The following is a 26,852-nucleotide window of genomic DNA, read 5'->3' as shown; positions in this document are numbered from 1 at the left end:
ATGCCATTTTCTTTTCTGTCCCCTAATTTCTTCCTAATAATACCCAGCACTGTTTTTCAATTAATGTGGCATTACCAAACTCTTTTGGAGGCCCAATCACTAGAACATATCATTAGCGTACTCTGTGTTTATTGCTTTTCACTTATTCACAAGGACGCTCCTCTTCTAGATCATTTGTGACTAGATGACTAGCTCAGAGGTCTGCACAGTTTCTTATGGGACCTCACAACTGAAATCTCTCTACTTCCAAAAAACAGCCATTTATTTCTATGCTTTAGTTTTTATTTGTCACCATGAGTCATCATAAGGGGATCTTCTCTTTTATTCCATGACATGTTCATTGCTTTAAAAACCTTTCATAAGGGATCCTGCCATAAGGTTTTTGTTTTTTTTTTTAAATCTGGCTGGTCTGATATTGCAATTATCCTCACTGACTCATCTCATTTAAACAAGTTGAACTCTTCTCTGGGAGAGGGAAGTGGGTAAGGATGTGGGGGGGCTGTGTGCCTTCTTAAGAGTCTTTAGCCAAAGCATACATTTACTCTGAATCTCTAAGATAAGATTTCAAGAAATTTCTATGTTGTCTGCAATATTTTACTCTTCTAGTCTCTGTTTCTAAGCTTGGAACTGTTCTGTTCCTGGTGGTTTAGGGAATGAGACTCTCCCCATGTGCCACCAGGCTGCAGTGGGGTAATGATGCAGAGTTTCTGCCTATGATTCTAGAGAACAGCTGAGTGCAAAAACACACCAGAGCTCACTAGGTTCAGTGATCCTAGTTAATGTGGGCAGCAGCAGTGTCATCACACTCATCACTACTCTGTTGTCAAGCTGTTGCAGCTTTGCAGCAAAGGGAGATCAATGGACACATAAGGCTCTTCATGTCTGAGAAGATATATGATACCCTTTGGAAAATGAAGGGAGTTTGATGTCTCGACATTGCTGAGATCCTTTTTATGATAAAAGAATATTTAAGGATGAGGGTGCACGTGTGGGCCAACAGCATGTGATCTGCAACAAGGAGACGCAAATCTGTTCTGCTGCTACCATCCTGGGCAGTGCACTCAGCCCTCCAGTAAAACTACCTCCATAGATGAGTGTATGTGACTGCTAGTTCCTCTTTCCTTTCAGTCAGGATTTTATTATGCTTTCAGTCAGGATTTCAAATTATGCTTATGGGAAGGCGCTGCACACAGATGGCTTCAGTTTTTCTGGTATTGACTGCTTTAGCAGAGACAAGGCATAGAGAGGTGTGTTGTTTATCAAAGTATAGTACAAGCTGGAACAGATGCATCTCAGTTGACTCAGAGATTCATTTTTAAAAAGTCTTCCTATTTTATAGTTCTTTATAATTCCTTAAGTGCTCTTTGCAAACCTGTGTATTGCCCTTCCCCACTCCCCCCCTCCCCTGGCTTGGAAATCTTCTCCGTTGGTAGATTACAAGATGATCACACAAAAATCTGCAAAGAGCAGGACTAAGAATGTAGTGCAAAGTCTTCCTTCCCCATTTTTTTACTTTCACCATCTTCTGACTGTTGTCCCTAAAATAGCCAAAATTCCACTGTTTATCTGAACCCTCATTGCCAGGAACTAGGTATTAGCTTTGCAACACTGAACTTTTTTGCAAAATATTCTCTACTTCCTGGTCTAGCCTTAAAGTTACCTCTGAAAATGCTCTCTAATATATCTCAGTGCTTCTAGAGATTGGAGTAGAGACTGGAGCAGCACAGACATAAACAGGAGAACCTTCACCAAGACAGCAAGGTCATATTTTTCCTTAGAGGAGGGAAAATCCATGACATTAACAGACTGTTAATCTGCAAGAGATGATATTCTGATGACCTACTGTAGCACTCTCAGAACTTCCAGCTGATGCAATAGAAAATATTTACACAATTTCAGGCCAGTAATGCAGAGGGAATGTACTGTGGAGGGAGTTGTTGTATTGCAAAATATGCAGATGGAGAAAGGGGGCAAGTCAGCAAACGGGTGGGGACATCACAGGAACAAGTTTTGTTGGTGAGTTCCTCTTATGTGACTAGTTTTGCTCTGAGAAGGCTACTGAGGATATGGTGGAACATGGGATCTAGAGACCAGTCCTGAATTTTCCCACATCCAAACAGAAACTTCATATGCTTTGCACAAAAACATTTTTTCCAGTGCATGTGGATGGAGAGACATCCAGAGAAAAGAGCAGGTGAGTGCCTTCATACAGAGAGTGGGTTCTGCTCCCACCTTCCCTGCACAAGAATTCGTGTCATTGCTGTAGCATACTCTAGCTCTAAGAAAGACAAGGTTTGGAGGAGAGGTGATATCATTTATTGGATTAGCTGCATAGCTGAAGATTAGTGACAAGCTCTCTGTTGGCAGTTTGTGTTAACTGAAGTGTATTCAGACCACTTGGCACTATTAAGAAAACATCAAACCGGTATGTTTGTTGTAGAGGCAGAGTTCCAGATCAGGACTGTCGGACTCAAGTTCCCCATGGATCAGTGACTCATTATTTGACGTGGGCATACCATTTTTTTCTCCCTGTGTCCCTTCTCCTGTATTTGTGGATATAATGATGCTGATTACCCATGGGGAAATAGGTGGGAAAAGGGAATCTTTGGTAAAGATTCTCTAGTGAGCCCACATTCCTGTACTCCTGCTTCAAAGTCGGTCTCCTCAACTCACCATGGTAGGCAAATAGTAAGCCTAGTTTGCGTTTAGCAAGCCAATGATGAGTGATTTCAGAGCTGTTCATGTGACTGTTTTCACTTCACTTCAGTAAAGAGATGTGAGCTTTGCATGTCCAAAGTAAGGTAGAACTTTACCTTACCAAGGTGGGCTGGGCTAATTAAGAGTGAGTAGTTTGGGAGTACAAAAGAGTCTTTTGGGTTTGATGCAGTCTTTGGTTGTTCCACTTCTAGAAGTGATTGCCTTGGGCAGTCAACTGTTTTCTTGTTGTAGGAAGTTACACAGCGTCTCTCCCAACCTCTGACAGTGCAAACATTTACGTTTCTCACCACAGCGGCAGCAAGATCTGGAACAGATTTCCACTTGATATCCTGAGGACAAAAGAAGATTAGATGGCTCCTGTTTAGCTCAGCAGAGAGATTATTCATTGAGTCTGTGATAACAAGGGATGAGATCTAAGAGGTCTCCTCTTCCTTATAGGGACAGTGATGCTTGTAACTAGCAAGACAAGATGTACAAGATGTATGAAAACATGTATGTATGTACATAAAGATGTATGAAAGCCCTGCCTCATTCAAACTAATAATTCAAGCTAATGGGCACAGGGGACTGAATCTGTTGTTCCTTAACCTACCATGGAGTACAGGAGGCACAGACACAATGAACTGAAGAAATACATATTTTACAGTTCTTCCTCTCATGCATAGCAGTGAAAAGAAGGAAGATTGGCAGTAAAAAGGAGGAAGATAGGCAAGGCTTTCACATAGTCTGATGAATGTTGTCTCCATCAGCAGATAAGAGCAGGAATGGTGTAATAAGAAAGTGAATGTGTGATCAAGCTGTAATCAGGTCTGGGACCAAAATCCAAATACTGTGGTTTGCTAACCCGAAAGCTTGGGTGACTGCAGCAGCACTGCAAGGTTTCTAAAGCAAAAAAACAGAGTCTTTGCCAGTGGTCTTCACACAGCTTAGCCTTGGGAGGACTGGGCTGAGCAGCCTCAGAAGGTTCTCTCCATTGCTCTGAACCTCATGAAGGCATTAGCATCTGTGTAAACAACTCTCTTATCAGGATAAATATGAGGTCTTCTTCCATAGCACTGTTGGAAATGGCCCTGCAATGTGCAATTAGAGCTCTTCTATCCAGGAATGAGATTTGAAAGAAAATAAATAAACTTTTCCCACAGATTTCCACAGACTAGGCTAGCTCAAGCCAAGCATTAATCTCTATAAGGAGGGAAGAAGATCAAAAAGCCTGAGATAATGAGAACTTCACTGATCACTGTACTAGCTCAGGCTTAGCAGAGGTCCTGTATTGCCCCAGGTTCTCTCCTCCTGAGCTATGTTTATTATCTCTCTACTTTCTAGGACCCTTGGATCTTTATTTCAGCTTCTGGGAAGTTGGCCTCTTCGATTTGTTTTTCTCAATTTCAATAGCATATTACTTCCCCACTGAACACCAGAACTTTTCAGCTTTGAAGACCACACTCAGAGAAACAGGTAATGTCATACCCAGCTGAGTCTCAAGGACATGTGAATGGAAAGTCCGTGCCTGAGAGAGAAGGGGGGACTCTGGCTTGTCCTTCCCTCATACAGAGTGAGAAAGTCTTTCACTGTCCACCAGCCTTGCCATAGGGTGGGTACTAAGGAGGCTGGTGCACAAGATGCTGTCAGGGTTTTGCTGATCCCTTTCTATCTGTGCCCATGTTTCTAATCACAAGTGGAGACCTTGAGAGGGATAGTTTGTGTTGACCACACATCCTGAGGCATCCTAAGACAAGCATGGCTGTGATGGGACCAGCTTTGAGGTGGAAGGGCCTAGACCCACCTTATCCTGGAAGGAAACACCAAAAATGCTTTCATTGTAAGCCTTATTAGCATAAAAATTATAGCACTTTATTTCCTAAGGAAAGGTAAAGCAACTAGTCAAGACAGAATGGAAAAGCAAAGATTTATAATTAAAATCTCCTTTCCTGCTGTGACTTTGCAGGTGGGTTCTTGTTTCCAGATTTGATTTCTGTCAACTCAGTGGCTCTCTGAGTTGCAGCAAACTCTCCACAGTTCCTCTGCCCCAGCAAGCTTTTTTCTCTGTCATCTATGAGTCCAGGCCCTGTCCCTCTTTGGTGTCTGCTTGCCCAAGGGCCAGGCTCCAACCCTTTGCACACCTTCCAGTCTCTTGCTGTATCCTCACATTCTCCATCACGGCCTGGCACAAATAATCTCATCACGCTCCAGCCCGTCGCCCTACTCTGGCTGCTTTTCAAGAAGAAGGATAATACATAAACCGAGAACAAACAAATCAGATACTGTTCATCACAGTGGCCCTTCTGCACTGCAAAAGCTTTTGTCTCCCAGGTCTACCTGTCTCCTCCAAATCTGGTCCGAGATCCTCAGGACAGTCCTCTCTTCCCAGTTGGCTCTGGGATCAGTTCTGCCTACCCTGATTCATCTCTGCACCTCCCCTGCATTTCTATTGGTTTTTCCCATCCCTTAGGGTAGTAGCTCAGAGTGTCTCTCTTCCTTCTACTGGGGTGAGAGGGAGACACATATCCTTTCCTTCATCGTGTCTGACATGCACTTGCATTTCTAGCCCAGGAGAAAAAAAAAAAAAACAGTGTAAAAAAAGTGATCCAAAAATAAGCAAGCTCACAGACAATATGTGTTGTGATTTTTTCAGACCTTGTATTCAGAGTTTGGTTTAGTTACGGGATCAGGTTATGAGATAGTTTGATTGATTGATTGATTGATAACCTATTTTTATTCTTGTGTGGCTTAAAGCCTGAATACTTAAAGCCTTCTTCTTAAACGTGTCCAGATCTTAAGGAAGCAAAGAGTAAGCTGGTGGGATTTTCAGAAGTACCAATGCATCTTCTGCATCTCTTGGCTCTTAAGTGCATTTAAAAATCTGCTTCTCAGTGTCAACTCAATTAAGGGAGTTACTATTTATATAGTAAATCAGTGCTGACACTTAAAATTTTAAAAACCCACGTCCAAACATGACAAGTGATACCATGAACTGATGTCGATTTAAGGTGAGGCCTTCAGTTATGATAGGCATTTATCTGGGTCCAAATAGCAGAGACTGAATGTGTATTTTAAAGAGAATATCATCCCAATTTTTACTGGCCTCTTTCTCTTAACTCAGGAATGGAGTGGCTGTTATTTGACTTTTGACACCAAAGAAAGGCATTTCAGCACCTAGTAAATACAGGAAACATCCAAGTAGCTCCCTAGTCCTGGACAAGATTCTAGGTTTCCAGTATAGCCACTGAATATGCCTAGCTCCAGATCAAAAATGATCTTTTGTTAGAGTAACTTCCTTATGGAATATGAAGACCAAAGAGGTTTCATCCACATCATATCCTCTTACAGGAATTCACCAAACCCAATATGTCTGTACAGCTCTTTCTCTTACCTGCTTTCAGGCCCTGGCATCAACAAATCTTAGTATAGAATCTCCCATGATGAGTTATGACTGCCTGGGGAGTCCAGCACAAATGAGTGCAGAGCTTTAACACTTCTCACTAAGTCTTCCAATCAGTGAGAGACACATTTGAGGGAAGTCAGGCTGCTGACATGCTAAGGTAACTTTGCACTTCTTTGCTTGCCCATGCTCATCTAGTTTTAGATTTTCATTGCAAACTCCTTGGAAGACGAATCATTTTCATGTCTTATATCTGTCAAGGCACAGTGAGAGTAGAAAAATGGCACCTTCATAGTCTGGCAGTAATCCTTCTAATGATGCAAAGTGCTGGATTATTGGTTCTTCCTAGAAGTACAGCTCCACAGGGCAAGTGTTTTTCTCTCCTTTCTTTTTTTGGATTATTACACCAGTGTAGCCCCCTTGTTCTTTTGTTTTCAGGAACAATAGTAAAATATAAACAGCAAAAAAATACTAAAATAGTAAACAGACTGCTCCAGGCCTCATGGTAAGCAGGTAACAGACCAGAATTGGTGCTTTATTTACCTCTCTGCAGAAGAATTGGTTTCAACCTTAGTATTTGTGAAGACAGGAAACCGTTCAGCAGAGCTAATTAACCCAATCAATCAGTGGAGTTTTTTGGCTTGACAGAGATGTTTCAGAGATATTACTTGAAAGTCCTGTTGTACTTCAAAGGAAAGTCAGATAAAAGCATTATTCTCAGGCTCCACAGATGGCAAAACTTGAGATTATGTTCCTTTCTGCAGAAACTGGTGGTGCTGCTCTCTATCATGCAGAAAGCTCTTCTGGTATGGTCCTGTCCACCTAGGATGTATGTGGGAAATTTTGTTTGCTGCTTGGTCTTCTTTAGAACAGTTTGTATGCACTCAAACATGTGGAGGAGATAAAATGTTAATCGCTGTGCACCAGAGCACTCACCCGATCACAGTCATGACAAAGCCCTAGCAGCAGTTGGAATGCCTTGGCCTGAGATCTGTTCCTCGTGGGGATGTGGAGGAGCTTTTCAATCAGCACTAGTTAAATCTGCTCAGGGCTCCAGGGAAATGATAGATAAATGAAGGCAAAGTGTCAGGTGCTGCATTTTATGTTTTTCTCTCCTGTGCTTCTTCCTGACCAGCATACATTGAGCTGTGCCTCAGGGACTGAGTGCCCGTGCTGATTATGAGTGAGCAGAGTCACGTGAACAGCCTGTTCCTCAATGAGGATGCAGCCAAGCGACTCAATGCGGAGAGCCGGGTGCAGCGCTTCCAGCAGGTGGTACAGAAGCGGGCAGCACGGGCCAGGAAGCGGATGCACAGCATTACTGCGGACAGCGTTAAAAGCTTCTTTAGGAGAAATGCCTTTGTCCTCCTCACCATTGCAGCAGTCCTACTTGGTATGCAGCTGGTGGCAACATTGGGCACCATTTATAATTGTGGGGAAAACTCCATCTGTGCCCCAAAGATTTTATTTTATTGTAATGATTTGGCTGGGGAGGTGAAGGTAAAGAACACTTGCGCCTGAAGCTGTATTCACAGAAAGCCTCTGAACAAACTTGAATGATATTTATGAGAACTAGTAGAGCTGGATCAGCAAACCCTTTCTGTTGTAGATTGTGTCCAAGCTCCAGCCAGAAGGGGACAATGAGGACTCCCTCACACACATCCTCTGCAAGGACTTTTGATCCCCCACACAAAGTTGTTTGTGATCTGGACAATATTTTGACCACTGCTAATCAGCCAGCCTCAAGTTGAACTCCAAATGGAGCAGTCTTACCAGAGGTTTGCTGGAAGCATTATAACCATGCTGTTTTTTTAGTCAGGTAAAAAGTATTCCCAGAGCTTTAGCTCTATAGTACCAAAGGGGGGACTGAGGCAAAGGACTGTGATAAAATGCACACTAAAGCTGCCCAGCAGATAGTGGATTGTCCCTAGTTTTTAACGCAGGCTGGTTGTCCCTGTCTCACTGGCTGAGCTCAGTCACTTAGTCACAATAGATTGATGGGTGAAGTCTGTGAGCTGTGTAGTCACACTAAGGTTACGCTAGGGAATCACTATCTGGTCACAGCATTTTTGTGTCAATGAGCATCCTGGGAACAGACCCCAGAAGAGTAGCAGACTGCAGCCAGGGAACTTATGATTCAGTACAAGGCTCCTGTGTGTGTGTGTGTGTGTGTGTGTGTGTGAAAGAGAGAGAGAGAGAGACAGAGACAGAGACAGAGAGAGACAGAGAGAGAAAAAAAGCATATAGCAAAAACTGGATCATAGTGTTTTGGAAGAAGAAGGAGCATTTGCTCCTTTGGGCAGGGGAAGAACTGAAAGAAGAGGGAAAGAAAAGCCATGATGTAGGACTGCGTGAGGGACGGCTCACACTCTGCCATTTCCATTCTCATCCCTTGTTTCACAGGGATCATCCTGGCTTTTTCCCTCCGGCCCTACCAGCTGACCTATCGCCAGATCAAGTATTTCTCCTTCCCTGGCGAGCTGCTGATGCGTATGCTCCAGATGCTGGTTCTTCCTCTCATTGTCTCTAGCTTGATTACAGGTGAGAAGAGCCTTCTGGTGCCTGTAGCCAAGGCAATACTCTGCAAAGACTGTTGCTAGATGTTGCTGAGGTCCCTCTTCATGCTCTGGCTGCAGGTGCTTAGATAAGCTTGACAATAGCGAAAAGCCTAAGCCTACAGCCGTAATCAACATGATCCAAACTCATAGCCCTGCTGGCTCAGTACTGGGGAAGAGACGCTTTCTCAGAAGAATGGGAGGGATGCAATGTGGTGTTTCCAATGCCCAATATTTGAGCACTGACAAGGATTTCATCCTGTGTAAATTTAAACTTTTTGAAAAGTTTGTTGTCCAAGTTTGATCTAGACTTCCTCCAAACCAGGAAAGGGAGCTGAGCACTACCCAAGGTTAATTTGTGCTAATCCAAAAGAGCAGGAATTGATCACCCAATGGAGTGTCTGTTTTGTTTGGGTCCTCACAGAAGACACCCCAGAGAGTCAGCTTTCAGAGAGTGGAAGGGGGGGGTGCGGTGCATACTACCCTGTGCTAGGTCCCACCAATAGGGATTTAAAGACCCAGGGCAGTTTTTTCCCTTCCGAGAAGTTTAGGAGGAAGCTGCTATATTCCAAACCTCAGCTGGAGACCCACCAGTGCTATGTGTCTCCCTCTGACTCCTAGGGGAAACTGTTGTTCTAGTCCTCTTCCATCATTGTCCTATCCCTTTTATATTCAGGTTTCTTCATAGCCACCAGCCACTTTCTCCCATATCTTCATCATCCTGGAGCTCCAAGTCTGCCCCTTGTGTGCCATGCTCCTTACAGACCCTAGCTCCCTATCCAACTCATGCATGTGACTGCCATACTTTGAATCTTCCTCCAGCTTTCCCCTTCCAAGTTAAGATAATAGACCTTCTCACCTGGTTTCCCTGTCAACTCCCCAGGTATGGCCTCGCTTGATGGCAGAGCCTCAGGGAAGATGGGGATGCGGGCTGTGATCTACTACATGGTGACCACCATCATAGCAGTCTTCATTGGCATCCTCATGGTGATCATCATCCACCCAGGAAAAGGATCTAAGGACAAGCTCCATCGAGAAGGCAGAGTTGAGCAGGTGCAGACCACAGATGCCTTCATGGATTTAGTGAGGTAGGTGAACAAGCTTGTTGTTGTGTAAGAACATGTTGGACAGCGAGATTACCTTCCTCCACTGCATGTCCTTTTGAAGTGTCACACCCTTAGACACACAGTTAGGGGAAGAGAGGTTTCTGGCTGAGATTTGCCTTGCCTACCACTTCTAGTAGGGGGACTCCCTTCTTGCTTGTCAGGATGTCAGGAAGCAGAGACCTTGTAACAACTGACTACTAGGGCTTAAGCTGGTGCTGCCCATGTTTAGGTTTCTGGTTCTGGGGGTAGGAAGTGAGCACAGGTGCCCTGTGAACCCTGGCTCTGAGCTTCCAGGATCTTCACCGCTGTTCTGAAAATGCCCTCTCTGATGGCTATATTCTGAGGGTTTCAAGATGAACAATCAGTGGCAGGCTAACCAGGAGGAAGCTTCTGTTAGAAAAGCTTGTGAAGACAACACTTTCCTATGAAATGTCTTGACAAATTAACGCTCCCCAGTGGAAAATATTCTATTGAAAAACCTCTGACCAGTGCCACCATCCAGGAACCAAATCACCAGTCATGAGGACTAAGTGCTGACAGGAGATCAGTCAGAAAAATACGTGAGAGATATAAAGGCTAACCACAGTGGCCCAGAGTATCTGAATGCTCTGGATTCAGCTGGGAGTGACTGGATGAAGCAAAGAAAGGAGCCATTTGGACTGAACATCCCTGGGGCAGATGAGATATGATCCTTCATGGGACTTATCTCCCAAGGGACACAGCATATCTAATGGGGTCAGTACTGCTCCAGCACCCAAGAGAGGGATGGGATGGACATGCACGTTCTTTCCCTCACTGATCAAATGCCTGCATGCTACTGAAACAGAGTTGCCTGAAATAGGGCTTAAAATAACCCACACCTAGGCCTCACAACAGGAACACAGACAACCAGCGTTGACTATAGCAGAGTGAGAGCTAAGAGTCAACTGCAGGGACTCCCTTCTGCCAGACATTGCTGAGGGACAAACTGACTGTTGATGAAGCCTCGTGGTTCAAGCCATTTATAAGCGCTCTTGGCTTAGCACCAGGGAAGTAGCTGAGCTGACAGTCCTTTTCCAGCCTCAGGACTGCCACGCTGTGCCATACTTACATGGGAGCTCTTATGCTGAATGTTCAACATCTATTTCTGCTGATTTGAGCTCTGCAATCCTTGTGTGTGAACAGGGCTCAAAGCAGGCAGCTAACATTGGCATACAAAACCATACTGTCTCTATTTCTACTAACTGATTGAATCTGGAGGATTTCTGTGGAGGGAAAGGATTTGGTCTTTTGAGGTCACCATTCTTCAGCAACCAGCAGTGGGCTACCAAGATAGTAAGGGGCTTAGAGCTCATGCTCTAAAAGGACAGGCTGAGGGAACTGGGCTGGTTCACTCTGGGGACTAAGGGATACTCTAATAGCAGCATACAGCTACTTCAGGGTAGTTACAAACATGACAAAGCCAAAGTCCTCTCAGTAATGGCAAACATGGTAACAAAGGGTGCTAGCCACAGATATTGGCTTGAGAGATTCATGTGGGGCATTAGGAAAAGCTTCTTGCCCAAGAATGCAGCCCCAGGACAGGTCACCAGAGATGTGGAGGATCTTTGTCCTTGAGAGTTTTCAAGACTTGGCTAGACAAAGCCATAGCCAGCCAGATCTAGTGTTTGCAATAGTTCCACTTTGAGGGGGACATTGAACAAGGAACTTCCAAAGGGCCCTTCCAGCCAGCACTTCTATGATCTATGTTTTATGCTTAACGCCCTGGAAAGATAGGAAGACAGGTGTATAGCGAGAAAAATCACAAGGCTCATTCATGGTGTGTAGACCTGTAAGAGTTACTCCATCCCTCACTCCACTCTGAGCTTTTAGGATTTTGTCTGCATGTATGGAAAGGTTGCATGGTTCCAGATCACAACAGGGTCCATCTGCTCTGTAGCCTGACCTGGCATTGTGATTGTTGTGGCTAAAGACACTGCTCCATGACATAGGCATTGGCCAGAAAGACCGTGTTTGCTTGCTAGTCAAACAGGTCCATAACTCATTCCTTGTTTTATCTACTGCAGGAATATGTTCCCACCCAACCTGGTAGAAGCCTGCTTCAAACAGGTATGAAATCCTACCACCTCTCTTTGTGCCCTGTGCAGTAGACCATGGCCCAGCCTACTTTTCTGATGGGGGAACAGGGATTGCTTTATAAGGCTTTCACACTTCCCCAACTCTGACTGCTCCAGGAGGCATTGCAGTCATCAGTTAGTATTATAGCAACCCCCAGTCAAGCTTTTCAAGCTGCCCTCTAAACTGCTTCAAACTCCAGAGCAGATAGAGTAGAGCAGCTCTAGCTTCCTACCTCCAACTCATCCCACACTAAGTCAGAAAGGGCTAGTGTGATCTCAGGTAGCAGATTTGGATTGCCAGTGAAGTGGGAGCAGATCCTCCACAGATTTGTCTCTTTCATAGTGCTAGTACCCTTGGAAGCAGTATAAAGATCTGTCACAGGAGCCAGAATATCTGAGCCCAAGAGTTGGGGGTTCTCTAGCTGTGCTCCAAGATAGACACCATTGCCTGTTGGTAAGTAGCACGTTGCTGCAGTCACGGGGTTCAATATTAGAGGAAGGAACATTACCGTGCATAGAAGAATCTATCAGGCAGCAATCTTTATTATTTTTATAAAGCTGGCACATTGTGATTTAATGCAACTGAATTAAAATTATATGTCTAGGAATGAAGTGTGGAGAGCCCTACAAAGAGAGAGAGACCATATCCTGGTCTCTCAGAAAGCAGAGGTTCTGCAAAGGGTGTGGGGATATCGCATGTAACATGCAAGTGACCACGAACCTTTACTCTATGGTTAGATAGTCTAATGTGAGCCATAGATTTCCAAGCAGAGAAGAAGGAGGAAGCTCATTTCATATCTGTACCTCTCACTGGAAACAGAAATGCTGGGTACAGTTAAACTATCTGCTTTTTAGGGATTCCTAAAAAATTAGAAAGATATAGCAACGTACTATGATGCCGAGAAAAACTGTTCAAGGATTAGAGATAAGTGAGTAGCTTTAGGAGCTCAATCTGTTTAGCTTATCAAAAGAAGAAAGAGGCTTTGACTTGCAAGAGTGCAATTACCTCCAGAGGGGAAAACAAAGGTGTCAAAGAGATGTTAAACCCAAAGGATGGGCATGGGGTTAGAAGTTACAGTGACTGTAAAATGAGAACAGCAGTTCAAATGGCAAGGTAGGTGCATTTCTTAACAGTGGAACAAACTGCACAGGGCAATGTGGAATTCTGTGTCTTTTGGTGTTTTCAATTTGAGTTTAAAAAAGATGCTTGAGCCATATACAACCACATGACAGTAGGTGTAATAAATGAACCTGGGTTAAGTTCGCTAGATGTTGCAATGGGCTCTTTTGGCCTTAAGATAATATGAACTTTTGGATCTAAGCGCTAACCTAGGGAGTTTGAGGAGAACAGGCAAGGCAAGTTTTCCAAACAGGTCAATAGAAACTTGGAGTACTCTTCTTTCTTTGGAATGGGATGCAAGAGCCTAGCATGTTATCCAGATCTCCCGAACCAGGGCCTGTCAATACATCTCATAATCTGTGTCATTTCAGTACAAGACACAGTACACCACCAGGGTCTTCACCAGAACCGTCCTCCACAGCAGCAATGTCACAGCAGGTGTCACAACCACTCAGATCTCTGTGCCTGAGAACTTCACCAGTGTCCTGGAGAACGTCACTCATGCCCTGGGGACCCTCTCCGAGGTGCTGACCTTTGAAGAAGTCATTCCCATCCCGGGCTCGGCCAATGGGGTGAACGCGCTGGGGCTGGTAGTGTTCTCCATGTGCTTCGGTTTGGTGATCGGCAGCATGAAGCAGAAGGGACGGGCCCTACGGGAGTTCTTTAACTGCCTCAACGAAGCCATCATGAGGCTGGTGGCCATTATCATCTGGTGAGGAGCACAGCTGGTTGAAGCAGGAGGTCTGCAGGTGCAGTTTCCACTGACCTGATGAGAAATGGGGTAGCTTAAAGGATAACACACAGGAAAAGCAGATGGGCACAGCGCTCTTTTGGCTCCATCAGCCTGGAGGGAAAAGTCTGCATGGGATATCTGTTTACATTTCATTTCCTGTGTTTTGTTTTAACCTTATAAAGAGCAGGTACACCAGTACATGCTTTCCTTGAGGCAGCTGGGAACCAGAGCAGAAGATCTCTTAGCCTTACCAACAGGGCTAGGGTGTGAGGCTCTCCCACAGAAAGCTTTCCTTCCAGCTATGTTTCAGGAGTCTGACCTAGCTATGAATAACTGAATGCCACTTACCTGCCACTCAGGATGGCACCTTTATGCAGCAGCTCTATGAATTGAGCTGGGTTGGCAAGATCAGCTCAGAGGTACTGCCTTTCAACTTGAGGTGTCCTAGATCCCAACTCTAGAGCTCAGCTGGCTGTTGCTTCCTATGTAAGGCTGTCAGTGCTACATGGTCCAGATCAGCAAAGTATTACTGAGACAGGTCTTCTCTAGAAGACAGCATTTTACCAAATCATGTTATTCTAAGTTTTTTTACCCAGCTGGAGCTCAGGCTCTGAATAGGAGCTTGTGGAAGGTGCCATGAGACAGGAGAGGAGGGAGACTCAAGGAATAGAATACATGGGCAATATGTGAGAAGGAAGGGATCTGTCAGACCCACATTCTCTCCTCTGTTCTAGGTCACTTCAGCTTCCTTTCCCTTCTAGTCACAGTCTCAGAACCTGGGCACAAGGGGACAGGCCTTATGCAGAAAGACAGAAAGGAGAAACACAACTCTGAGTTCATAGCAGAGAGATTCCCTTCATGTGTAGCCTCAGCCCCTCCAGCATCTTTTCCTCCATGAATGAGTTTGAATCTGGTGCCTTGCCTCATGAGAGATAAAAGACACCCAAGGCAATGAAGGGAAAGCACACATTGGAATGAGTGGACCTATTCACTACTCTCAGAGCCAATTTCCAGCTGCCTTCAACTCCTCCTTACTGTGAAGAAAGAGAGGGTGTTGAGATATATAAATTTATATATATATATATATAGAGCACATTGGTTACTCACAGGAAACTGCCTGAGCGCATGCTGTCCTCAAAAGTGAATAGCAGGTAGTGTCTGGAGAGACCTGACTTCTAAAATTGTGCTGATATGGGAGGCAGGACCATTAGCTGAGGCCCAGCACAGCTCACCAGTGTTCATGGGCTCAGCATTGGCCTGTTCAGAAATTAGTCCACATCCTCTCCCTCCTCCCAGTTGCCAATTTTCTCTGGCCCTGAAATCAGCCATGCCTGAAAGTGCCACACCTTGTAGCTGCCCCACTAAATACGTTGCTCCTGAAAGCTCCAGAAATATGGGGCACGCTGCAATCCTTCCTTAAGCCTGTCCCCACCGTCTGCAGGGCTGGATGGAATCTCCCAAGATTCTGGCATTTTTTTCCTGGAGAGATCTGGTCACTATCTGCAGCCAAGAATGTCTTTTGAGAAGTAGGTCAGAGGAAATGAAATATTTGTGAAATCCTTTCCTGAACTTTTCCAAAGTTCCCAGGCTGACTTGGAGTTTGGCATGTGGACCTTTGAGCCTTGCGCATGAATTGCATGTGAGCTCCCAAGCTGTGTGAGGCGAAGCCCTGAGAAGTGTGGCCATGGAATTATGGTTCTCTTTGGTCCAGTTATTGTCCATGTTCAGTTTAGTACCCATGACATTCTCCATGTCTGTGTTACGGCTTCCTTCCTGTGGAGCCTCACCGCTGCTCACGACGTGCACTGTTATCGGGAAAAAAAGCTGTAAGGAATGCAAATGATAGGTGTACCTCAAAAAGGGGTTGCAGAAGATCCAGGGCTGTTTGGCAGGTTTTGGTGTGCCCACTCCTTGCTATACCGTCTATGGACCCCCTGTATGTTGTGAACTCTAAAGACAGCAAAGCTAACATTTCAGAGCTTACAGAAGACTTAACACTTTTATTTCTCCCTTCCTTGTTACTTCTGTACTTCTCCATGCCTCTCAATAAAAAGATACCCTCTGTCCGAGTTTTGTTAGGGAAGGAAGGGACTATCAAGACTCCTTTAGACAACCCTCCCCAGAAATACCAGCGGGAGTGTTGAGGAGATGTATACAGGGAACCCAGAAGGAGGAGGAAACCTCCCCCAGTATCCAGGTTGTGCACACAGTAGAGTACTGAGGTCCCTGACAGTGCAATAAGTGCTGTTGTTTGAGCATACAGCAGAAAAGTCCCAGCTCTCTCCAGGTTGCCAGAGAAAAAACAGCAGTATCATCCGATAACTAGGCTCAGCCAGCACTGCTTTACTGCAGATTTGTCCAGAAAGCATGGATTAAAGCAGGTGTGGAAGCCAGTTCTGAGCATGGCCCTTGTGTTTCTGCCACAGGTATGCCCCAGTTGGGATCATGTTTTTAATTGCCGGCAAAATCCTGGAAATGGATGACTTAGCAGTGATGGGGGGCCAGCTGGGGATGTACACGCTCACTGTCATCGTTGGACTGCTTATTCATGCCCTCTGCATCCTGCCACTGCTCTATTTCATCGTCACCCACAGGAACCCTTGGGTATTCATTGCAGGGCTTCTGCAGGCCCTCATCACAGCCCTGGGCACTTCCTCAAGGTATGCTGGCTACATAGCCTCTAGAAGGAATAGGGTTGGGGCTGGTGTGGACACTCTGTGCCTGCTTCTCAGTACTTCCATTGCTCTCAGCGCAGCACTGAGGTCTCACAATGTCTGCACTGAGCAAACAGACACTGAGCACTATGAGCTCTTTGTACTGGTCCAGGCAAGATTACTAGGAGTGGAAAGATCTCCACTCCCCTGCTCAGGAGCCCTAATCACATAACCATCTCCAACTATCAGTGCATGACCCACATTTTTCCTTACCAGAATATGGTGATGACTGCTTGCACCACTGAAAGGCTGAGCTCAGGACACAAATCAAATCCCACTACATTGCAGGATTATTCCCCAGGCACCTACCTCTCACACACGTGTACATTTCTCTCTTTCTCTCATGCATAGTCTGTGTGCATGTAGCACTAGACTCCTAAGAGGGCTAGGCAGAGGCACAAACACCCCTATGCTCAGTGACTCACACTGCCAAGCAAGACAGCCAAAGTGTGGGATTGTACAGGTAGCTATTGTTTCATTCAAGTGCTGTGTTTCTTGCCATATTCTTTTTCTGGCAAGCATGTACAATCTCTCCCAGGTGTATTCTCACACAGGAACATTAGCACTTTTCTTGCTCATGTTCCCTTTCAGAAACTATTCTCTGCCACCCGTTTTCTCTTCAAGATATATTCTCACACAAGGGTCATTCTTGTCTTATGCACTAAGGATGGGAGAAAGGGCTCGAGTTTATTTAATAGCTGAAAGGAAGCTTGACCTTGAGACTCTGTCATATGCACCCTGAATTCCCCAGCGTCACTATTCTTGGTGTTACACCAGCATCACCAGCATCAGGGCTACACATCCCCTGTCCCAGTCCCCTGAGGAAAGCAACTGCAGCATGCACCATATCTGAGGAAGCCTTGCTTAGCCTGTTCTTTCTCCTAGCAGCATCTGGCCTCTGGTTCACATGACAGGGTGAAAAAACAGGTGGGTAAGGTCATAAACTAGGCAGAGGCTTAGTCCCTCTTCCAAAGTCTGCATATACTTATTCATGGTGTTTTATAAATTCCTTTCAGCTCCGCAACGCTGCCCATCACCTTCAGGTGCTTGGAAGAAAACAATGGTGTGGACAGGCGTATCACGAGGTTTGTTCTGCCCGTGGGAGCTACAATTAACATGGATGGTACTGCTCTGTATGAGGCCCTTGCAGCCATCTTCATTGCACAAGTCAATAACTATGAACTTGACTTCGGACAGATCATCACAATAAGGTGACTGTGGCTTTGGAAAGGATTATGGGGTTAGAAGAGGGACTCCAGTTTTGTTATCTGAGATGCAGTCAGGGTTCTCTTCTGCTTGGGAGATATGACAAGAAAAAAAAAGAGTGTGGAAAAGAAGGGTGAAACTTCCAGTTGTAGAAACAAATATGGTTTGGGCACCACATCTGAGGGGAGGGAGTAAAGAGGATGGGGCCAGACTCTTCTCCGTGGTGCTCAGTGATAGGAGAGGCAATGGGCACAAACTGAAACACAGGAAGTTCCATCTGAACATATGGAAAAACTGCTTGACTGTGAAGGTGACAGAGCACTGGAACAGGTTGCCCAGAGAGGTTGTGGAGTCTCCATTCTTGCAGATATTCAAAAGCCATCTGGATAGGGCGTTGGGCAATGTGCTCCAGCTGACCCTGCTTGAGCAGGGGGATGCAGTGCTGATGTCCCACGTCACCATCCTGCTCTGTGACCAAGGCAGAAAGGCTGCCAAGATTGTTTGCAGGTGATGAGTTCGAGCCACTTTCTGAGACTTGTAATACCATCCTTGCTGACATGACTCTGCAGCAGAAGTGCTGGGAAGCACCTCAAGACCTCAAAAGGACTTTGGGGTGCCTATGTGCTTTGGATGACTTCCTCCTTTCTTCAGATCTGTAGGCTGAATCTCCCCTGCCACTCCCACCTCTCCCCAGCAGGGCAGGAATTAACAGTTTGTGCTCAGATCTGATGGATGTATGCAGAGCTTCCCTTTGTTTTGACATTTGATTTCTCCCACAAGCCATGGCAGCAGGGTCACCATAGGTGATTGTATGGGACAGCTGCTAATGCAGATCAGTGTCTCCTCTTCTGGTCTTATAGCTTCCGAATTCATCTTTTAGCATTGAAAATTCTGGTCATTTCTTAGCAGGGACAAATATACATCTAGATCTCCCAGATGTGCAGGGTCATCTAGAAGGATAGCCACAGTTCATTTGACAACTCCAAAGAGTAGAGAGGCCATGAAACACAGACTATATCCTTTATTTTCCATTTGACTTTGTCTAGTTTTCAAATCCAGCCTTTGGATCTTGTCCTGACTCAAAAAAAATATACCCACACGAGCAGCACTTCATTTTGAGACCTGATTCAAAATAAATAGCTTTTTAACGTGGGTATATTCTTCCCAAGAGACAGTTAAGAACGCCACAAGTCAGCAGAGTTCGACTGGTGGCAGCAAGTCATGTACAGATCACACAGTGGAGAGGAAAAACACCACAGTGAGTGGCCGAGGCCTTGCCAAGGAATTACCTACTCTCTGGCCACAACGAGGCAGAAGCCTGTGGAATGCTAGCAACAACTGATGTGCTGAGAGACCATACTGCTTCATACCAGGGACAGAGCTGCAGCAGCATGATCGTTGTGCTGCAAGCATGTGACTTCTCAGTCCTCGTATCGTTCTAATAAAAATGGTAGTTGTTGGTGGTATTTCATAAGAAACGAGAAATACAAGGGAAATAACTTTGTGGCTTGGTTACGTTCCCACAGAATCACTGGGCACTGGCTGTTTGGAGCAGGCTAGGCACCAATTAAACGTACATTTGCTCTTCACAGCTGTGACTACCTCTTTTCTTCCCTTTGCTGATAGCTGTGCTTTCCTGTTCCCCCCAGCATCACCGCCACGGCAGCCAGCATTGGAGCTGCAGGTATTCCCCAAGCAGGACTGGTGACTATGGTCATAGTGTTGACCTCAGTGGGGCTGCCAACTGAAGACATTACGCTGATCATCGCTGTGGACTGGTTTCTGTGAGTTTTCTGCTCAGCAGCATGTACCGTTCTGTGCTTCCTGCCAGTGCTTACAGAGTTCATCTACACTCCCACTGTCTCTGCTACATGCAGGCTCAGTAACTTGTATCATTAACCTTGAAACACACCTTTATCCATGGGACCTTTGCACAGAGGTCACTTGCAGATCAGCTTGGTCACCAAGCAGAATGTCTTTAGTTTGCTTTATCTTGAAAAGCACACAGAAGCTATCTCCAGACCTTTAGGGACAGGTTGTGCCAGTAATGTGCAGATTTACACTGCAGAGGGATGGTTCTGCCCTACCAAACAAGGAAGGTGGGATAAGACTGGGCTATACAATACTGAGGAGTGTTTACATGGGTGCAGCTATCCAGCTCCATCTCTACTATCTTTCCCTTTTAAAACTTAGGACAAGCAATTTCACAAGAGTGCTCTTAGGAACCAAGTTGTTTGAAGAACGCATTTGTGCATAGCCTCTACTCTCTCAGTCTTCTCAAACACAGCTCCTGACTCAGCGATACACTGACAGTGTTTCCTGTTTTCTTGTATATCTTGTACTGCTGATTTGTAGTAAAGTCTGCTCCCAGCCATAGCTGAGCAGTTGGAAACAGAGCCTGGCCCAGCACCTCCAATTCTCCTGTGAACTGTGCGTAAGATCTGAATTAGCTGGAAAAGGCCCTCTTTCCCAAGATGCCAGGTTACCTCTTGTAGTTACCCAAAACGTTTGATTTCAGTCAGGTACAAAGAGTTAGGCGGCTGGATAGGAGGTGGCTTCAACTCTTACATGGCAATTGTGGTTGTGGAGAATATCTCATTTCACAGTGGACTTCAGCTTTGCTGTTTAGCATGAGGAGTCTGGTGCACCATCTTAGTGTATACTATCCACCCTCTGGAAATCTGATCCACAGCTGCACTAAGCCATATGTTTGTCCAGATTTTCTGCACTTTTTTGTTTTTTAAAAAACAAAACAAACAAAAAAACAACACAACTTAAGTATACCTGATGCTGCAAGGCTCATGTGAGTCTGCAGAAAGACCGAAGCAGACCTTTGGAGAGGAAGCTGCCAATGTTTCCCCGTATTTTGTGAGAAGTCCAAAACATTACAGTAAAAAATGGGGAGTGCAATGGAACAGGAACGATATGCAGGCTGGCACCTGCGGAGCTCAGGGTTAAGAACCAAGGAAAGCTCTCTAGGAGTCATGCAAACAGCCCTAACTGAAAGGCCTTCAATTGCATAAGCCCTGTTTGCTTGCGCAACCTTAAATGTTCAGCTCATCAGCTATTTTCCCATCAATGTTGAGGTGCCAGTTATTAGAGAAATGTGAGAAGTGAAGTTTCATTATAGGTGTTTCTTGAAATACTCTCCATCCCCTTGGTTGATACTGAGAAAATTGTATTTCATTTTTCTTCTCTCTGATTTTTCAGGGACCGCCTCAGAACAACCACCAATGTCCTGGGGGATTCTCTGGGTGCTGGCATCGTGGAGCATCTCTCCCGCCATGAGCTGGACGCACAGGACTGTGAACTTGGTAATTCTGTGACTGAGGAGAAAGAACAGTCCTCCCACCTGGTCTGCCCACAAAACAACATGCCCAAGCACCACAAGAGTGAGACAGCACTATGAAATCAGGCAGCAGAGTGTAGATTAAATGCTGTAAAAAGTCAAGACTTGAAACAGAAATACATAGTGGAGGACAGAGAAAGAGCCACTTTCCAAGATCCACCCCCCCATAATCTTCTCCTCATATGCAGCCTCTCCTAGTCCCTTTTCTCCCTCATCCTCTCTTGAACATCAGTCAGAAAGACAAAATTAAACTTTCTCTTACTTCAGAGTTGAATGTTTCTTGAGACACTGCTGTTAGACAACCAGCAAGTGCTGCAGGTGTAGTACCTAAGAAACTAGAGCCTGGACTGATTAGCATACAGGCTAGAGCATCCTGCGCACTACTAACCAGAAATCTGCAACAGCTGTTGTTACTTTTCCCCTGATTTCAGAGTCACAGTTTAGTCACTATGTAGCCTCCTCCTGTTTTAACTGCCTTGTAGGCACGCATGGCGTGCAAAAGCAAAAGGACTTAAAGCACCTGTCAGCCACCATCTGTCTTGATATTCCTTGGTATTTTGCAGTCTCTAGGTAAAGAACAATTAATTTTAAGTCACAATACTGTAAATGCAAAGAAAGATTTACTCCACGAAAGCCTGATTTAGCTATTCTTATTGGGGTCCTAGAGCTAGACCTGAGTACAAAATACTCAGTGAATGAGCTGCACTAGGAGCTCCCTCATTTCTGAGCTAAAGTATGAGCAAAGCTAAATGAGGTGGGACAGTGATATAACCACCTGTGGATTGGCACAAAAATGTTGTCCTGATGTCTCCTCCCTGCAAGATACAGCTGCAAAGCAGGGAAGCCTTTCTTGGTCAGTGGCTTCCCCCAAGAATAAGGCACTTTTCACACAGGCCATTCAGAGATCTCTGCAGAACCCCAGCACTCTTGTTCAACTCCTAACTGGCAACAGTGTTTACGGTAAACAGGCGGAGTCTTACTCATGCAGCAGAAGCCACACAGGGAAGGTATAGGACAGTCATGCCCTTCCTGCAGTCTGCTAGTGCTGCCCGCTGCAGCGCAAGCTTCAGTCCATCTGCAATAGCAGATATGTGCTAAGGCAGTCCTCTCCTTTCTCACAGTCCTGGTGTTTGTACATAATGTTGCTAATGCTTCCCAAGAACTTCTCACTTCTCTAGTAGCCTTTCTGAATGTAGACATTAGAGTCCCCCAGCTCCTGAAGAAACGTGGGGATCATACAGCAGGGACAGGGCTTACTGTGCTGGCTGGTAGCACAAACAGGGGTCAAAAGCTTTTCATTAGTGGAAGCAACTAAAGGATTATGAAAGCAGCAAAGAAAGAACTGATCAGGTCCATTATCTAGCCTGTGAACCAACTCTTCCCTCTACTGAGCTCAGCCAAACAGCAGCTAACTTTGTTTCTTTTGGAAAGCAGCTCTCCTCCTGCTGAAACCAGAAGGGGAAATGCAAAGTTTAAGCATAGTTTGCCTGCCTGAGCAGCTGTAGTACCTCCATGCCAGCAATGACTCCTTGCTACCCCAGATTCGCTCAGAAAACAACTTTATTCTTCAACACAAAACTCCGAGGAAAGAGTTCCTCTGCTCATCTTAACTACTATTTGCAGAAGCTCATCCCCTTCAGATACATTGTTCCAGAACCTGCTTCAAAATATATCTGTCTTTTACCGCTCGTCATCTTTTATGGTGCACAGCTGGTTCTCAGCTTTCTGGCAATTGTACAAGCTTGCCAGATCCCTAGCTTATAAATACAGAGGTCCCTTCAGGATGCATTTCTCTGTTCCTACCAAATAGAGCTCAGCTTCTGTTTAACACACTTGGGCATAAGCCCACACGACATTTGGCACATCTGAGAGGTCCAAGCAACAAATAGGGACCTGCTTCATCCATGCTCTGCCCCCTACCATGGAATGGCCAGAAATATGGTATGCATCTCTCACTTCAGTAAGCAGAATCAGCAGGACTTGCTCCATAATCTCCATGTCCATGAACACCCAGAAAATTAATGTCTAGATGCAACCAGAAGGTGGAAAGGATCCACAGTTTTGCAGCTACTAAATGTAATAGTCCTGCTCGAGAAATGGCTAAGCCGAGAAACAGAAGCAAGCAGCCTCCTGTGGCACAGCCAATCTATCTAAACTGAGCAGCTTTTACTTGAGGATATCAGTCAGTTGACTCATTGCTTCCAACTCAGTTTATTGATTAAACCTCTTCCATCCTCGCTTTGCAGGCTGATCCTTTTCATCCAAAAACCCTAGCCATATACTCAGAGGCGCACCTGAGTGCGCTTCAGGAAGGAAGACCTCAGAGGCATCTGCTGGAGTCAACTTGGAGCCAATCAGAACCACACCTTCCCATGCTCAGCTCCTCAGCAATAACAATGCTCTCTAAAACACACTTCTTGACGTGCCCAAAGCCAGATCCTCTGGTTCTTGTTGATCCTTCAGGAACTGCAGGATTATATATATTGGTGCTGCCACTGTTCCACATCACGTAGGCAAACAGTTGTCTGTCTTTATGGGCTGGAAGATATTTGGGAATCTGAGATAAATGACCAAACATGTCTCTTTCAAATAAAAATAGACAACAGAACAGGACAGATTCAAATGTATTGTAGTTCTATTAAGGAGTTGCTGACCCCAGAACATAAGGCAGCTGGCTGTTTCCTGACTCTGGGAGGTACGTTGCTTATCTGACATCTGCTCTAGCAGAGGTCAAACTGTGGTCACACAGTTATGTAACTGGCTGCTCTTATCAAATCCCATTCCTATTCTGTGAATCAAAAGATCCTTAGATGCACAGTTTTTTACTTCCTGCATGCTTTAGCTGATGAAGAGCACCCTTCCTTCCCCTTTTGAGGCTGAGTCATCAGTAAAAGCAACTAAAAGTAACTGCAGATTAGATGCCCAGAGGTATCTCGATCACTCCAAGCTGATGTTTAGGATTTTTCTGAACTGGCTTAGTGGAGAGCCATTACTGATAAGCAGGAGAAGATAATAAGCTCTTCCATCGGAATATATGTGGCTCAAGAAAATGGTATTGTGTGGAATATGTATGGAATTTAGTCAGGAAAAATTTCATTTGCAACTAGCCATAGCTTTTTCTTAAGTTGTGATGGATACAGGAATGTAAGAGGAATGATTAAAAAATCTATCAGCTCAGGCACTGTTGACACTGAACCTGACCTGTGCACAACAACCAGACAATGAAGATTATGTCTCCTCTATTTCTGCTAAAGGGAAGGAGGAGGTGAGAGGGAATTAGACTCTCGTTCATCAAAGATCAAACTGAGATGATAATCCATCAGTTTGTATAAGCCTTGGCTTATACAGATAAATGTTTAGGAGAACTTTTTTCAGGTTAGAGGCAGGTACAGAAGAGAAAAACTACCCTGAGCCTTAGCAATAAGCTGCATTCTTCATCCTCGTTACTGCCACAATAACATCAACAGACTATTCCTGTCTGGACTTTCTCAGTGTTAAGGCCTGAACTAGGCTATTTAATATAAACAAAATTAAGTTGGTTAGACTATAAACTTCTGCATCGCAGCTCAGCTCTGGAAAAAAGTCATTCTAACAAACTAAGAGAGGACCCCAGGAGTTCTGGATAACACTGTTTTCCTATCCTTAACCTCCTGAGGCGTGCCCATGGTCAGGGATCCCAGAGGGAAGGCTGACCACACCTCTAGGTCAGGATCATAGGCACCAAACCAGACCACCTATCCTAAACAGGTGACTTTCTATCTGTGTTTCAGTTTATACAGCTGTTAAACAGGACTTACTTTAGCCCTCTTGACAAAACACTTTGAAATAAGCAGATGTAAACTGCTGCATAACCTCTTACCGGGGAAGGGCAGAACGCACCTTTAGCCAGAAACGTAGCTACAATATCAAGGTTGCAAAGTCTAAAACAAGACAAGAGTTATGTATTAACATGCTTATTCCTAATTTTCTGTGAACTTACTGGAGACCAATTTTGAGGCAAAACTAAGCCTTCCGAGCAGAAAAAAAGAATATTTGATTCACAGCAGCGTTTGCCATTCTCCATGTTCCAGCAAAGCATTGTAAATGTTCACAATTTAGGAGCAACTTCTAGAAGGAAAATAATTCTGGGACTGGGACTGTAAATAACACTCACATGAATACATCACTCAGGGATTCTTGCAATGCTAAGAGGCAAGAGAATCCACCTGCTTAAATCTTCCTGGCCATAATTACGTGCTGTTTCTACCCAGGAATAGAGCAGTTGTTGTGACTTTCATCATATATATATTTAGGCCATCCTGTGCAGGAGGAGCTAGTCCCAAAACAGTCCCCAAAGGTGCCTATTAAAACTCTTCCAATCTCTATGTGTTCCAGGGCATTTTTTTCAAACATAACTCTCTCTTGTTGCAATGCAAGCACATTATTTCTTGTCCTGCCCCAGTGAGCAGGATAACAAGTTATTATCCTCCTCTTTGCAGCATTTTTAACATGTTTGAATACGATTATAATGTCTGCTCTTCTCCTTTCTAGACTAAACAGACCCAGTTCTTTCAGTATACCCTCACAGGTAATAATCATTCATGTTCCTCTCCTCTGGACTTTTTCCTTGTTGTTCCACATCTTTCTTAAAGTGGAGTAACTAAAGTTTGACACCATAAACCAAGTAAAGACTTATTAGTGCTGAGCACTGAGGAAAGAATATTTCATGTACATTAAGATGTAGATCTTAGACTCAAGTTACCGTAGTTTAACAGAATACTATGCATCAACTGATCATTGTAACTGTCCATGAGGCATACATGCAGCAAATTCAAGTCTGCTCAGTTTATTTTAAATCTTAGTGAGGTTAGACCCTAACTTGGATGAGATGGTTATACCTAAAGACTCGATCTTAATCAAAGAGTTTTAAGATTTGTTGCACTAGCTTGTATTTACAGTGGATTGAAGAGAGCACTAACTTACCATTACCACAGATCTGCTGACATGGTAACATGAGTCTAAACCTTTCTAAAGAACGCTCCTGCTTATAAAACCCAACAAAGCGCTTGATTTTTTTCACTTCAGCATGATAGCATTGAGTCCACTCAGGCTGTGATCCATGGTAATCCCGCCATAATTTTAAAGAGAATTGCTGCATAGCTAGCAATTTCCCAGCCTGTGTTTGTGCAATTGAATACAACCTGAGTACAGTAAATTATATTTGTTTATATTTAATTTTTTTCTTTCTTTCTTTTTTTTCCCCAGACTATTTTTCCAACTTATCAAGAAAGCACTGAATTCTAATCCTGAAGAAATTTGCTGCGTATGAAGGGTAATGGATGACTGAACTGGAAAAAAAGATTGTGAGACTGGACATCAGTTCAAATGTGAATTAATTCTGGGAAGTTCTATGGCCTGGATTATACAGAGAGTCAAACTAGATGATCATAAGGGTCCCTTCTGGCTTTATAATCTACGCATATCCTTTCTGGTTTAGAGATATTGCAAAGGGTCCTTTTAGCCAGATCATTTTTAAAAAGCTATCTGGAAGGATCCTAATGATACTTTAATAAAACTCAGCAGGACTCTAACCTGTTTTCATGTCACAAAAGGGGCTCTCCATATTACATTGTATCTCAGATGTTCCCACAAAGTAGCACACTTCAAGCTTTTCCATTTGTGATTTCCTGCTTTCAACATAATATTAAAAATGGAGCACAGATAAGTAGAGCCCTCATTTTCAACTGGTGCAAACCACTCTGCCATGGGGAATTTCAGCTGATATTTTTTAGCTCTGGCATTTACCCATGTTGTTAACCAATTTATGATTGACATTATGTCTTTCTTTTTACAGTATCCAAACAGTAAATTATTGTCAGGAATTTGCATATACATAT

The 26,852-nt window shown here is 44.5% G+C and overlaps 1 protein-coding gene across 7 annotated transcripts in view; it reads left to right on the top strand.

Annotated features, from left to right (window-relative positions):
• LOC104142032 (excitatory amino acid transporter 4) overlaps nucleotides 1–26,544 on the top strand; it is a 30,747-nt gene extending 4,203 nt beyond the window's left edge. The window contains exons 1-13 of one of the 7 annotated variants that reach the window (XM_009671717.2): nucleotides 2,001–2,194; nucleotides 4,042–4,173; nucleotides 7,233–7,490; nucleotides 8,501–8,638; nucleotides 9,536–9,740; nucleotides 11,804–11,846; nucleotides 13,346–13,686; nucleotides 16,134–16,367; nucleotides 17,438–17,632; nucleotides 19,277–19,411; nucleotides 20,838–20,941; nucleotides 25,507–25,543; nucleotides 26,221–26,543. In XM_009671717.2, the coding sequence (XP_009670012.1) occupies nucleotides 7,277–7,490; nucleotides 8,501–8,638; nucleotides 9,536–9,740; nucleotides 11,804–11,846; nucleotides 13,346–13,686; nucleotides 16,134–16,367; nucleotides 17,438–17,632; nucleotides 19,277–19,411; nucleotides 20,838–20,941; nucleotides 25,507–25,511 (1,614 nt within the window). In that variant the 5' untranslated portion in view covers nucleotides 2,001–2,194; nucleotides 4,042–4,173; nucleotides 7,233–7,276 and the 3' untranslated portion in view covers nucleotides 25,512–25,543; nucleotides 26,221–26,543. Of the gene's footprint in view, nucleotides 1–1,840; nucleotides 2,195–4,041; nucleotides 4,174–7,232; nucleotides 7,491–7,791; nucleotides 7,917–8,500; nucleotides 8,639–9,535; nucleotides 9,741–11,803; nucleotides 11,847–13,345; nucleotides 13,687–16,133; nucleotides 16,368–17,437; nucleotides 17,633–19,276; nucleotides 19,412–20,837; nucleotides 21,184–25,506; nucleotides 25,544–26,220 lie in introns of those variants that run through there. The other 6 variants (XM_009671716.2, XM_068919908.1, XM_009671712.2 and 3 more) reach the window with 6 other exon arrangements.
• Nucleotides 26,545–26,852: the final 308 nt, after the last annotated feature.

Source organism: Struthio camelus, chromosome 26, assembly GCF_040807025.1.
Source record: "Struthio camelus isolate bStrCam1 chromosome 26, bStrCam1.hap1, whole genome shotgun sequence".
NCBI classification, from domain to species: domain Eukaryota; kingdom Metazoa; phylum Chordata; class Aves; order Struthioniformes; family Struthionidae; genus Struthio; species Struthio camelus.
This window is presented reverse-complemented; position numbering and strand designations above follow the sequence as displayed.